Source organism: Hippopotamus amphibius, chromosome 7, assembly GCF_030028045.1.
Source record: "Hippopotamus amphibius kiboko isolate mHipAmp2 chromosome 7, mHipAmp2.hap2, whole genome shotgun sequence".
In the NCBI taxonomy this organism is placed as follows: domain Eukaryota; kingdom Metazoa; phylum Chordata; class Mammalia; order Artiodactyla; family Hippopotamidae; genus Hippopotamus; species Hippopotamus amphibius.
Window position 1 is genome coordinate 123,899,230 of NC_080192.1, and position 12,173 is coordinate 123,911,402.

General features: G+C 40.1%; 1 protein-coding gene across 1 annotated transcript in view; it reads left to right on the top strand.

Annotated features, from left to right (window-relative positions):
- The first annotated feature begins 603 nt into the window (after positions 1–603).
- SRD5A2 (steroid 5 alpha-reductase 2) overlaps positions 604–12,173 on the top strand; it is a 47,141-nt gene continuing 35,571 nt past the window's right edge. The window contains exon 1 of the mRNA XM_057743177.1: positions 604–884. Within this exon, the coding sequence (XP_057599160.1) occupies positions 604–884 (281 nt within the window). The remainder of the gene's footprint in view (positions 885–12,173) is intronic.

The window sequence follows — 12,173 nt, forward strand, 5'->3', positions numbered from 1 at the left end:
AATGTTGGGCCCAAGGTCGAAGTAAGGATACAGGGTTGAGTGGAAGCAGGCGGAGAGTGATGGAGCACAGGGAACCGGAGGGGTTGGGTAGATCCTGGCTGCGGATGGTCAGGGGGTGGGGACTGCGTGGCGACCACACAACGGGTGTGTGTTAGGGCGTGAGAACTACCCTGGCTAAGTCATACCTGTGGTTTTCTCTTATTTTCTAGTCCCAGAAGTTGCAGCATCGGAGGTTGATGGATGAAGAACAAATCTTCGAAGGGCAGTTAGAAGGGGAGAAGAGTGGCAGGCGGTGGAGAGGGCCGGCGCTCGGATGAAGGCGCGAATATGGGCTAATGGAAGGGCGCAGGGCACGAAGTTGGCTCCACGAAAGCCTTCGTCCACCCTCCGCCTGGCTGCTTCCCGAAGTGCCAGCCCTGCGAAAGGGGCATCGCGGCTGAGCCTAGCCAGGGCTGGCCGCACTGAAAGGGGAGGTAGGATGGAGGGGCGGGAGCCAAGGCCGAAGGGGCGGACACGGGGTGGCGTCTAGCGCTCCATAAAGGGGCCTTGGGGGCCGCACTCTCTTCTGCTCTGGCAGCGGCCACCGGCGGGGAACACGGCGAGATGTCCGTTCGCTGCCAGCAGAGTCTGGTGCTGGCAGGCAGTGCCACTTTGGCCGGCATGGGGGCACTGGTCCTGTATCTCGCGGAGCCCTCTGGCTACGGGAAGTACACAGAGAGCCTGATGCCCGTGGCTACACGCCTGCCCGCCCGCGCCGCCTGGTTCCTGCAGGAGCTGCCCTCCTTCGCGGTGCCCGCGGGGATCCTCGCCGGGCAGCCTCGCTCTCTCTTCGGCCCGCCCGCGACTGTGCTTCTGGGCCTCTTCTGCGCACACTACTTCCACAGGTAGCGTTTCCTCTTGAGCGCGCGGCGCGCAGCGCGCTGCCAGGCTCCCGGCGTCCAGCAGCGCAGCGCGCGGCGCGCACTGAGGATCGCCGAGGGGCGGCGCGGGCGGCTGCAAGGAGCGCGGCGCGCGGCGCGCGGGGAGCACCTGGCTGGGCCAGGGCTGCGGGCCGGACACGGGCTCGTGGAGAAGCTGTCGCGGGCAGACGCCGCCTTCACCTCCACGGCCCCGCGCGCGTCTCGGGTCAGCCTCGAATCCTTTGACTGCTCTGGGGAAAGAGGTTGAGCGGGGCGGGAGGCAAGCGGGAAAGCTCAAGCTGGGCAGAGCTGATGGCCCGGACGTCTACCCCTCCAACTCCGCGCGGGCCCGCGTCGCCGGTGGGGTCTTGCCCACCACCCCTTCTCGTTCTTCCCTCGCCTTTCCTTTGCAGGGTGAGTGCGGGCTGGCTCTGAGATCTTGAGGGAGTCTAAGTACTGGCATCTTCCGAAGGAAACTCGCCTCAGAGGGACTGGGTCAGCTTACCTCCTCGGGGAGATGGGTAGAGCCAGACACCGGACCTCAGAACGTGATGGGAGCCCACTGGCCTGAGCAGGAGCCCCACTTCTCAGGGCCCACCGGCAAGGGACCGCGCTCACCACCAACTCGTTTCAAGTTCCCCTGGCACTTAAGTTAGAATGGGTTGAAGTTAACTTAGAGCTCAGATGTTCTTCTGAATTGAAAATCCCAAGTTCAGGAGAACTTTAGCTTCTGCTCTGAGAAGGAAAGAAAGCAAGGGCTTTCAGGATTCGGAGAATAGATGCTCAAAAGAGACTCATAGGGAAAGGGTAGAGCACATGATTCAGTTGCCTAGTCATTTACTGTATGTCGTCCTATGTAGCCCCGTTGTAACCTTGTGAGATACGAAGATACTGTGCCCACTTTATAGGCAAAGAAACTGAGGCTGTGTAAGGTTAAATGACTGAATGAAGATAATACAGCTAGAGCCCAGCCAAATTCAAATCTAAGCCTGTGAAACTCCGTGGTTCAAGACCTTTCCACCACATTAAGCACGCAGATACTCCTCAAGGAGAAAACAGAATCCATGGACAGAGAAAGGCTGCCAAACCAAATCAAGACCTGGGACAGAAGCACAGCTTTATTTTGAGTAGAGAATTTATGGGGTCAAAAAAAAAATCAAGGAAATCTAGGCATTAGGGTAAAGAATTCTTGTGGAAGCTGAAAGACGTGAGCCTCTCATAAGGATCCTAAGGGAAAAGTGATGCCTCATTTTGGGAAAAGGAAGTGTAGAGAAACAAGTTTTAACCTGTCTTTCCTTATAATGCCTTCTTATCCTCTGGATCTTTTTTATTGGTCAAGATTTAATATTTATGCAATTTTAACTGAATTCTCACTTTAAATAATTATTTCCAAGCAACCATTTCATAAATGGGTGTCCTTTCTGGAAGTATTTACTAACCATTTTATTTTACCCAGATTAAGGTGGTTTAATTTGCACAGAAAGATGTTGGGTGCAGGAAATGAAACCAGCCTTTTGATTTCACTGTTTTCGGAAAAGACATTTGACAGAAAAATGTGATTTTATCAGACAATTACTTTAAACTTCGAATTAACTGCTGTCTGTTAGCACCATAAACAATACTTTTATGAGTTCATTTCATCTTACGGTAATGACTAGTGCTTTCTGACAATACTATTAACATAACTTTTAGACTTGTTTTTAAAGCCAAAAGGTACTTTGCTGTAATAAATTATGATAAGTACATTAAAAAAAAAACCAAGGAAGTAATTACTCATAAAATGAGAATCAAAATACTGTTCATCTTCTTCAGGAGAAAATTTAAAATGTAAATAAAGGATTTGGGGGTTGATTCTGCCTGAGGGAAAATTCCCCACTGAAAATACAACTCTGGGTGAGTGAGTTGTCCCTGAGGAATGAAGCTGTGGTGTTTGTCCACCATTCCCCCTGTGTGAATTCTTTCTTTGAGGCCACTGGACTATTGAATCTGTTATCATTTTGAGTGCTTACAAGGGGTTACGCTCTGTGCTAAACACGATGTGAATTATCTACTAATCCTCATACCAGCCCATTAAGGAAGCACTATTATCACCCGCATTTTGCAGGTAGGAAATTGGGGCAAGAGAAGGTTAAATAACTTGGCTGAGGTCACAGAATAATCAGGGAGCCAGGGTTCAGATCCAGGGAATCTGAATCCAGATCTCAAGCTCTTAGCTGCCATGATAAACTATTTTATATTTGTTCTTGCTGCCTTGTTCTTGCCTTATAAAAACTATATTTAGGCTTAGAATTATTTTTTTAAATTAAAAGAAAAATGAATGTTTACTAAAGAAAAATGGAAAGTACAAAAGTAGAAAAATTCCCATAATTTTAACACCTAAGTACATTAATTGTTAATGTTTTGGAACATTTCCATCAAAGCTTTAATTTTTCTTTGTAGATTTTTATACATGTTTGCTGTATTGAATATATATAGGTTTTAGTTCTACTTGATTACTATCTATAATAAATATTTTCCCACATTATCATAGAATCTTTGTAAATATCATCATAGTGGTTGCTTGTTATTTCATTTCACCTAAAAAATTTATCTATCCATTTTTTAAAATAATTTTAATAATCTATAGTTTTTAAATAATTTTAATAATTTTAAAATATGTTATATTAAATTGGACATTTACTTAGTCTTGTTGTTTAGTCTAGGTTAAATAAGGCTGTGATGTACATTTTGTTGTTTTGCTGTTGTTAATCAGCTGACTATTTTTTTAAATTTTAAATTTTTATACAATTATTAAAGGTTGCTTTCCATTTACGGTTATTACAAAGTATTGGCAACATTCCCTGTGTTGTACAGGACATCCTTGAGTCTGGGGGTTAAAAAGTATATTAATAATTCTTAAGTACATGCTTTACAGTAGGAGACAAGATGTATTTCTCATATATGGATGTAACTATAGTAAGCACATATCAGGAAGGAGTAAATGAACAGAGAAGTGGAAGGCAGTTGATGAATGATTATGACCACAAACCTGAGACTCTTATCCAAGTTATTAATAATTGTGGAATTATAGTAATGGTTCTCAACTGGGGACAGTTTTACTGCCAGGGGACATTTGACAGTGAGGACAGCTTTGTCACAACTGAGGAGGTTCTACTTTTATCTAGTGGGTAGAAGTCAGAGGTATTGTTGAGCATGTGCTGTACATTTTTGCATCTAAATTTTTTTTTTAGAAGTCAGGACTATTCTATTAGCCAGGATTCCCAGAAGTGGTTGAAAGTTATGAGCATTTTTGCCTTAAGGTTTTAGAAGTCATTTAGCTTGATAGTGAGGGCACATTAAGGAAAAAGCTCAGACTGCTTTGGCTTTATCCTGCACTGTGCATAGCTTGACACAGAGGATACAGTGGAGGAACAGGGGTCCAGGAGAAGGCTGGCTCAGCTGTGGCTTAGACTCTTTTGCAAAATGTTCCTTGAGGACTATTCAGAAAACCAATATGTCCCATTGGATAGAAGATGAAACTCTGCACTTTTCTCCATACAAGGGTGACATGCTAGAATGTGAATTTCACAAGGGCAAGGATTTTTGTCTCATTTGTTCTTGGCTGTCTCCTGGCTATATAGAAAAGTGCCGGTACATAGCTGGTACTCACTAAAATTTGTTGAATGCATGAGTGAACTCTACTTCTGACATCAGTACAGGCAGTCAGAATTGTGGGAGAGCTAGCAATTACTTAGGAATCATTGCTGAGATTGCACAGCTAGGTCAACTCAGACCATTCTCTTCCCTTTGGAATCTATTGTCGTGGATATTTGGATGGTTTAGCTGCATGAAAATGACTGCTGTGTAAGCATGGTGCCTAATCCCACATCTAAAGTTGTTTGAAGTCAAAGTTATCTCACCTCTTGTTGACCTTGACTACAGCCTGGAATGATCCTTTGCTTCCACTCTCTGATTGATATTTTCTCAAGATGACTTGGTGTCTCATGCAAAGGTCATCACACCACCTATGCCAGTGGAAGCTGATGGTTTTTCAAGACTTGGGTGTGACCTTCATATTTAGATGAAAAAGAAAAATCTCTTTTCACAAAAAAGGTGCTATTTTGTAAAAAGTTGCTGGCAGTGTGACCTTCCATGATGCACATCCAGAAGCAGAGGGCAATGCACACATTAGAGTCTGTTTGAACTTGGAGAGAACTTTCCTGGGGTTTAGATGCTGAAACTAATGACATTTTCTGTTCAGCCAAATAAAATGATGGCTTCAATAAGAGGCCTTTTTGCTTAATTGCTCAGTTCATTCTCCAGCGGCATGCATTCTTTCCCATTCTTTGAGACTCAGATCAGGCATCACTGCCTCCAAGAAGCCTTCTCTGAGTCCTTTCTCCTTTTGTAAATCAAGATGTGGTACCATTCCTTGGGCTTTCATAGCAGCCAGTGTGGCCTTCCGTGAGGCATTTCACACAGTGGATCATAATTCTCTGTTTTAAGGAAATGTCACATCTGTCCTGCCTCCTCATTTTATAGAAGCAGAACACCACAAAGTTAGTCAAATAGGGGCAAAGAGGGGACTGGAACTTTAGTCTCATGATGGGCCCTCAGTGCTTCTCCAATCTCATAAGACTTGCAGATGTCTCAAATATTCAGAAGTAATCAAACCTCATGAAGGAAATTACTCATTGGCTGAGAATCAGAACAATGATTAATGTGGACATTGGAAACCATCTTGACACATCTTTCTTCTTACACACCGAGAAGAAAAGTCCAGGCAGAATAAACTGAATTCTTATGGTCACTTAATCATGTGTTAAGGACATTCATGAGGCATAATTTGGATCAATTAAGATTTACTGAAAGATTCTTTAAAATGGGGGTCAGCAAACTTTTCCTGTAGAAAAGCCAGATAGTAGCTATTTTAGGTTTTGCAGTCATCAGTCTCTGTCACAGCTACTCAACTCTGCTGTTATAGCATGAAAACAGCACAGACAATATGTAGATAAATTAGTGTGGTAATGTTCCAATAAAACTTTATTTACAAAAACAGGCAGTGGGCTGTATTTGGCCTGTGGGTCATAGTTTGCCAGCCCCTCCTTAAGAAAACAATGAGTGGCATAGCTTTACATTCAGCGCCCTGGTAATTCTATTATAATATTATGTTAAATTCTACAGCAAAGCAGTGGGCATAGTCTAGTTCTGCTACATTTAAATAGGAATTTGGTTGTGAACCTCATTTTCTGAGAATTCCTTGGTTCTAAGTCCTTTATTTGAATCTTTGTGGGAAATAGAAGGAGCCGTGGAGTTTACATTCTAAATGGGATGACATCATAAGCACATCTGAAACATATATAGCTATGTTTGTGAAAAATGTAAACAAGCTTTAGAGACCTTGACCACTTTTACCACATTGAAGAAAGGACTAACTTCTTGCTCATTTTAAATCTAATTTAATGTCATGTAACAAACAAGATAAGGAAACAGTGGTCCAGGCTGGTGAAGTGATATGTATGAAGTTATATGTTGAGGAAGGGGCGGCGGGGCTTGAACCTAGGTCTCCTGATTCTTTATCAGAGTTCCACATGCTCAGAACTGTGTTGGGTCCTCAGGAGCACAATAGCTGGTGTTTGCCCTCCAGGAGAAAGGCAGGAAAACGCATCATAGTGTGTCTGACATTCTTTCTAGTGTGAAAGTTTGGTGGTGGCAATGTCAGTGTGAGAGGCCCAGGATAGGTGGGAAAACGCAAATTGAGGGACATGTGGACCATGGACCACAAGGGGGACCATGGTCGTGCCACTGAACATGCTGAGGTCTCTTGTGTCTGTCTATGTTTGAGTGTGCATGGACGAGTGGGCAGATGGATGGGTGGGTTTTGAGGGAGCCCAATAAATGGCACCCCTCTTCCCCACCCAAGTTCATAATCAACTGAGAGACAGACCCAGGAATTAGGCAACTGGAGACAAATTACTACCCTTATTAGTGGTAAAGCTGGTTTGGGGCAACATGGCTTCCATCTTGAATCCTAACAGTGTCCCTCAGAATTACTCAGCAGCAACGATGGCTGAATACCATGGACCTTACCCAGTGGTGCCTGTTCTGGAAGGACAGCAGAATGAGAGAAGGGCTGAGCTGCACACACCCCTTGAGAGGTCCTGCTTTCAAATTTACCAATTGGGTAATTCACTCCTCCTTTCCTGAGGAGCAATGAGTGATGGAGAGTGGAGAGGCCAGGAGAGTTACTCAGATGAAGGGCCCTCAGCAAGCAGGAGGGGGAGCATAAATGTTTTCTGTTACCAGATAGAATAGGAAAGTTGTCTACCTATTGATTTTTGCCAGAGCTTGGCAACTTGGTTCTGGAACCTGGGGCACTTCCCATTCTGCTTTTTGACTCCTTGCCACATATGGCAATGGGGACATCAAAGGCTGGACTCAAGATGTTTAAAAGTTGCTGTGCTCATCCCAGCAGGCTTTAAGGAGACTCAGCTTAGCATAGGAGCTCTAAATTTTAAAACCCTCTGAACTGGGGCCAACAGTGCAATTTGCCTTCCATTCGGTTATGGAAGGGGGGATAAAGGAAGGAGAAACCAATATTTATTGAGCTCCGGGTGTTCCAGGAATTATGTTACATGTTTTACATCAGTTATCTCATTTTGTCTTTGAGACAATCGCTGTTATTAATGCGATTTCACAAATAACTGCGCTCTGTCTGATTGCAGTGATTGGTGGGAGTGAGGGGGAGTGATGAGCAAGCACTTAGCTGGTCCTCAAAGGATGGTCTCTTCCCAGATTTGTGGGTGGGAATGAGATATTTAGTCAGGAAAAGGGGTCTGTTTGGTCACCTATGACTTAAAATTGCCCTGTGCACCATATGTACTCTGTCTTAGAATACCTCTCCTCTTTTTAATATCAATTATCTTTTGTATCTATTCCATAATATCTGATCCTACTATCCAAGCCTTAAATCAGGTCTGGGCCATTTTCAAACTTCTTCCCTTATACTTGCTTCATGTTGTTGAGGCTGATCCTAAAAGTTACTGTGAAGAAAATAAGGCAATTTTCTTTTGACATTTTTCCTATTTGACCATGAAAAATCCCTCGCTCCTTTCTGTGTATTGTCTCTGTTTCTCTCTCCTGCCTCCATCTGTCTGCTTTCAACAGCAGTACTTGGTCTCACTTCAGTCTCCCAGTGAACGTTCTTTACTTACCCTAAGTTACCTATCTGACAAACAAATCTAAATACTAGTGTATTGGGTCTTTTGTTTTCTTATTACTGAGTTTTGAGGGTTCTTTATATATTCTAGATATAAATTCTTTACCCGGTATATGCTTTGCAAATAATTTCTCCTAGTTGTGTGGCTTGTCTTTTTCATTCTCTTAACCGTATCTTTTGAGAAACAGAGGTTTTTAATTTTGATGAAGTCCAATTTTTCTATTTGTTTTTCTGCAGTTGGATCTGAGAAATCTTTGCCTGGTCTAAGGTCACGTGGGTTTTCTCTTATGTTTTCTTGTAAAAGATTTATTGTTTTAGGTTTTACATTTATGTCTATGATCTCTTTTGAGTTAATTTTTATATAGGGTTAGAAATATGAATCAAAGTTCTTTCTTTTGCACATGGATAGCCAATTGTTCCAGTACTACTTATTGACAATACTTTTCTTTCTCTAATGAACTTGCTGCTGCATCTCCTGATATGAACAGATACTTTGCTAAAGAAAACATGACTGGCAAATAAAAATGGGGAAAGATGCTCAACATCAATAGTCATTAGGGAAATGCTAATTAAACGACAATGGGATACAATTATGCCTCCATTAGAATGTCTAGATTAAAAAGACTGAACATACCAAGTGCTAGTGAGGATGTGAACGCTTATACATTGTCGATGGGAATGTAAAATGGCAATCACTTTGGAAAACATTTTGAAGTCTCTTAAAAAGTTAAATATAAACATACTATGTGACCTACCCATTCCATTGCTAGCTCTTTTGCCAAGCAAAATAAAAGCACATGTCCACACAAAGACTTGCATACAGATGTTTTTAGCAGCTTTATTTGTAGCCAAAAACTGGAAACAACCTAAATGTTCGTCAAAAAGTGAATGAGTAAACAAACTGTGGTATAACTGTGTAATAGAATACTACTCAGCAGTAAAAATGAATGAACTATTGATGTGAACTACAACAAGGATGAAACTCAAAATAATTATTCTGGGTAAAGAAGCCAAGCAAAAAAAGAATGCATGATTTATGACTCCATTTGTATAAAATTCTATGAAACTAACCTATGGTACATAAAGTACATCAGTGGTTTCCTGGGGGAAGGGAAGAGACAGAAGGATGAGGTCATGAAGAGAATGAGCAAGATTTTGATGGAGATGGATGTGTTCATTATTTTGATATCAAGACGGTTTTAAAATTTATCAAATTGCATACTTTAAATACGTGCAGTTGATTGTTAATTATACCTCAATAAATATTTAAGAATAAACTATAGGTAGGACTATGAAAAAATTGTTGCATGTGTGGTCCGGTGTCACTGAGGATTGTTCAAACTTTCTGTGACGCTAATCTGGCAATACTTAACAGTAGCTGAAAAACTGTTCACAACACCCCCCCCCCCCAACGCCCACCCCCCCTCCCCGCCCAGGAATTTCACTTGGGGAGAATACTCAAGGGAAATAGTCCAAAAGAAAGAAATCAATTTACACAAAGTAATAGCGTTACTATTCAGAACTGTAGAACACTGGAAGTTACTTAAATGCTCTACGATTAAGGGCTGATTGTAATCAGTATGATTGAATATTGTGTATACTTCAAAAATATTAGCTTCTTGGTCCTGTAGCTGTGATGGAAATAAGTATATTAAATCATTTAGTGAAAAAATAGCACACAATGAATATGCTCTGAATAAATCCACATCAATGCATATGAATTTGCATTGATAATGACTAGGGTATAAAGTGATGTGAATAGCTGATGCTTTTGGTTTACAGATTTTTATGTAATATTTTCAAAGTGTTTAATAGTATAACTCCCACTATACCTAACAGAAGAAATAATACTGATATTACAAGATTTTAAGAATTACCTTGCAAACAGACCATGCAATTAAATGCCAATAGAGATCAAGACATTTCTACAAATAAGCATTGTCTTGAGGGAAAAGTCACAATTAATGTGTAAGATCTCCTCCAGTAAGCCACTACGACATCGCTAACTTCTGAAATTGTCATCTTTCATACTGATCCTTTGAGTTAGGATGTTGAAGTTCCCTTAAAATGCAATCACATTACTTTTGATGCTGGTAAAGTATCAATACACAAATATCCTTTTAATATCTATAGAATACGTGGGGATGTCACCTCTCTTATTCTTGGTAATGGTAATGTATGTCTTCTCACTTTTCTCCCTAATCTGTCTAGACAGAGTTTTATCAACTTTATTGATCTTTTCAAGGAGCCAGATTTTGGTTTCATTGAGTTTCTCAATTGATTTTTCTGTTTCCTATTTGTTTTCTGATTTGGTCTTTATTATTTCCTTCCTTCTTACTTTGGAATTAATTTGCTCTTCTTTTTCTAGTTTCTTAAGGCAGAAGCTGAGGTTACAGACTGAGACCTCCTTTTTCTAACTTGCATTTATTGCTATGAATATCACACAAAATACTGCTTACGGCACTTCACAAATTCTAATATGTTGTTTTTGTTTTAATTCATTTCAAAATACTGATATTTCTCTTTTGATTTCTTCTCTGATCCATGGGTTATTTGGAACAGTACTATTTAGTTTCCAAATGTTTAGGGATTTTCCAGATATTTTCTATTATCAATTTCTAATTTAATTTCATTATGGACAGAGAACATACTTTATATGACTTAAATCCTTTTACTTACCGAGTTAAAACTTGTTTTATGGCCCAGAATTTGGTCTATCTTGGTAAATGTGCTCTTTAAACTTGAAAAGAATAGATATTCTGCTGTAAGGAGGAGTGTTCTAAAAATGTCCATAGGTTAATTCGATTGATAGTGCTTTTCAAATCTTCTATATCCTGCTGATTTTCTGCCTACTTTTTCTATAAGTATCAAGAGAGGAGTATTGGTATGTCTGATTAAAACCGGGAACTTGCCTATTTCTCCTAACAGTTCTACCAGTTTTTGCTTCATGTGTTGTGAAGTTCTGTTATTAGATGCATGAGCATTTAGGATTGCTATGTCCTTGATGAATCGATCCTTTTTATCATTATTCCTTTATTATCACCACTTCATTGTCATTACGCTTATTCCTGATAATGTTCTTTGCTCTGAAATCTTTTATCTAATATTATTATAGTCACTATGGCTTTCTTTTTATGAGGGTTGACATGGTATATACTTTTTCAACATTTTACTTTCAGTCTGTCTCTGTGTTTAAATTCACTGTATGTTTCTTGAAGGCAGCATATGGTCAAATCTTGCTTTTTACTCAACACTGATAATCTCTGCTTTTTAATTGGGACTGTTAGAATGTTTATAATTAATGGGATTTTTATGTAGTTTGGTTTACATCTATCATATTGCTATTTGTTTCTATTCATCTCTCTGTTATTTGTTTCCATTTTACCTTTATCTTCCATCTTTTGAATTGAGTGTTATTTTATCCTATTTTACATCTTTTGTTGGCTTGTTAGCTATAACTTTCTTTTGTTAGTTTCATTAAAGCTTTAAAGCATGTATCTTAAATTTATCATCATTAACTTTCAAGTGATATTATACCGCTTCATGTATAGTGTAGGAATGTGAAATATACTTCCGTTTCTCCCCTCTTGAACTTTATGCATTTGTAGTTCTTTGTTTTACTTATACACATGCCATAAGAAGCTTCAACATATTGTTGTTATTTTTGTTTAAACAGTCAATTATCTTTTAAAGAGCTTTACATAATAAAAAACATGTATTTGTCATGATGCTCTTTACTTTTGGAGGTTGATCTATATTTCTATCTGATATTATTTTTTCTTTTGCCTGAAGAATTTTATTTTTTTAGAACAGCTTTTTCATATTTTGAATATCTGAAAATGTCTTTGTCTCCTTTGTTTCTGAAGGTATATAAAATTCTAGATATAGCATTCTAGATCGACAGTTATTTTCTTTCAGTACTTTAAAGATGTTGCTCCACTGTTATCTTGCTTGCATTGTTTCCAAAAAGAAACCTTATCTTGTTCCTCTGTATATATGTCTTTTGATCTCTGGCTGCTTTTAATACTTTTCCCTTATCATTGGTTTTGAGCAATTTGATCATTAGAGTCCTTCAT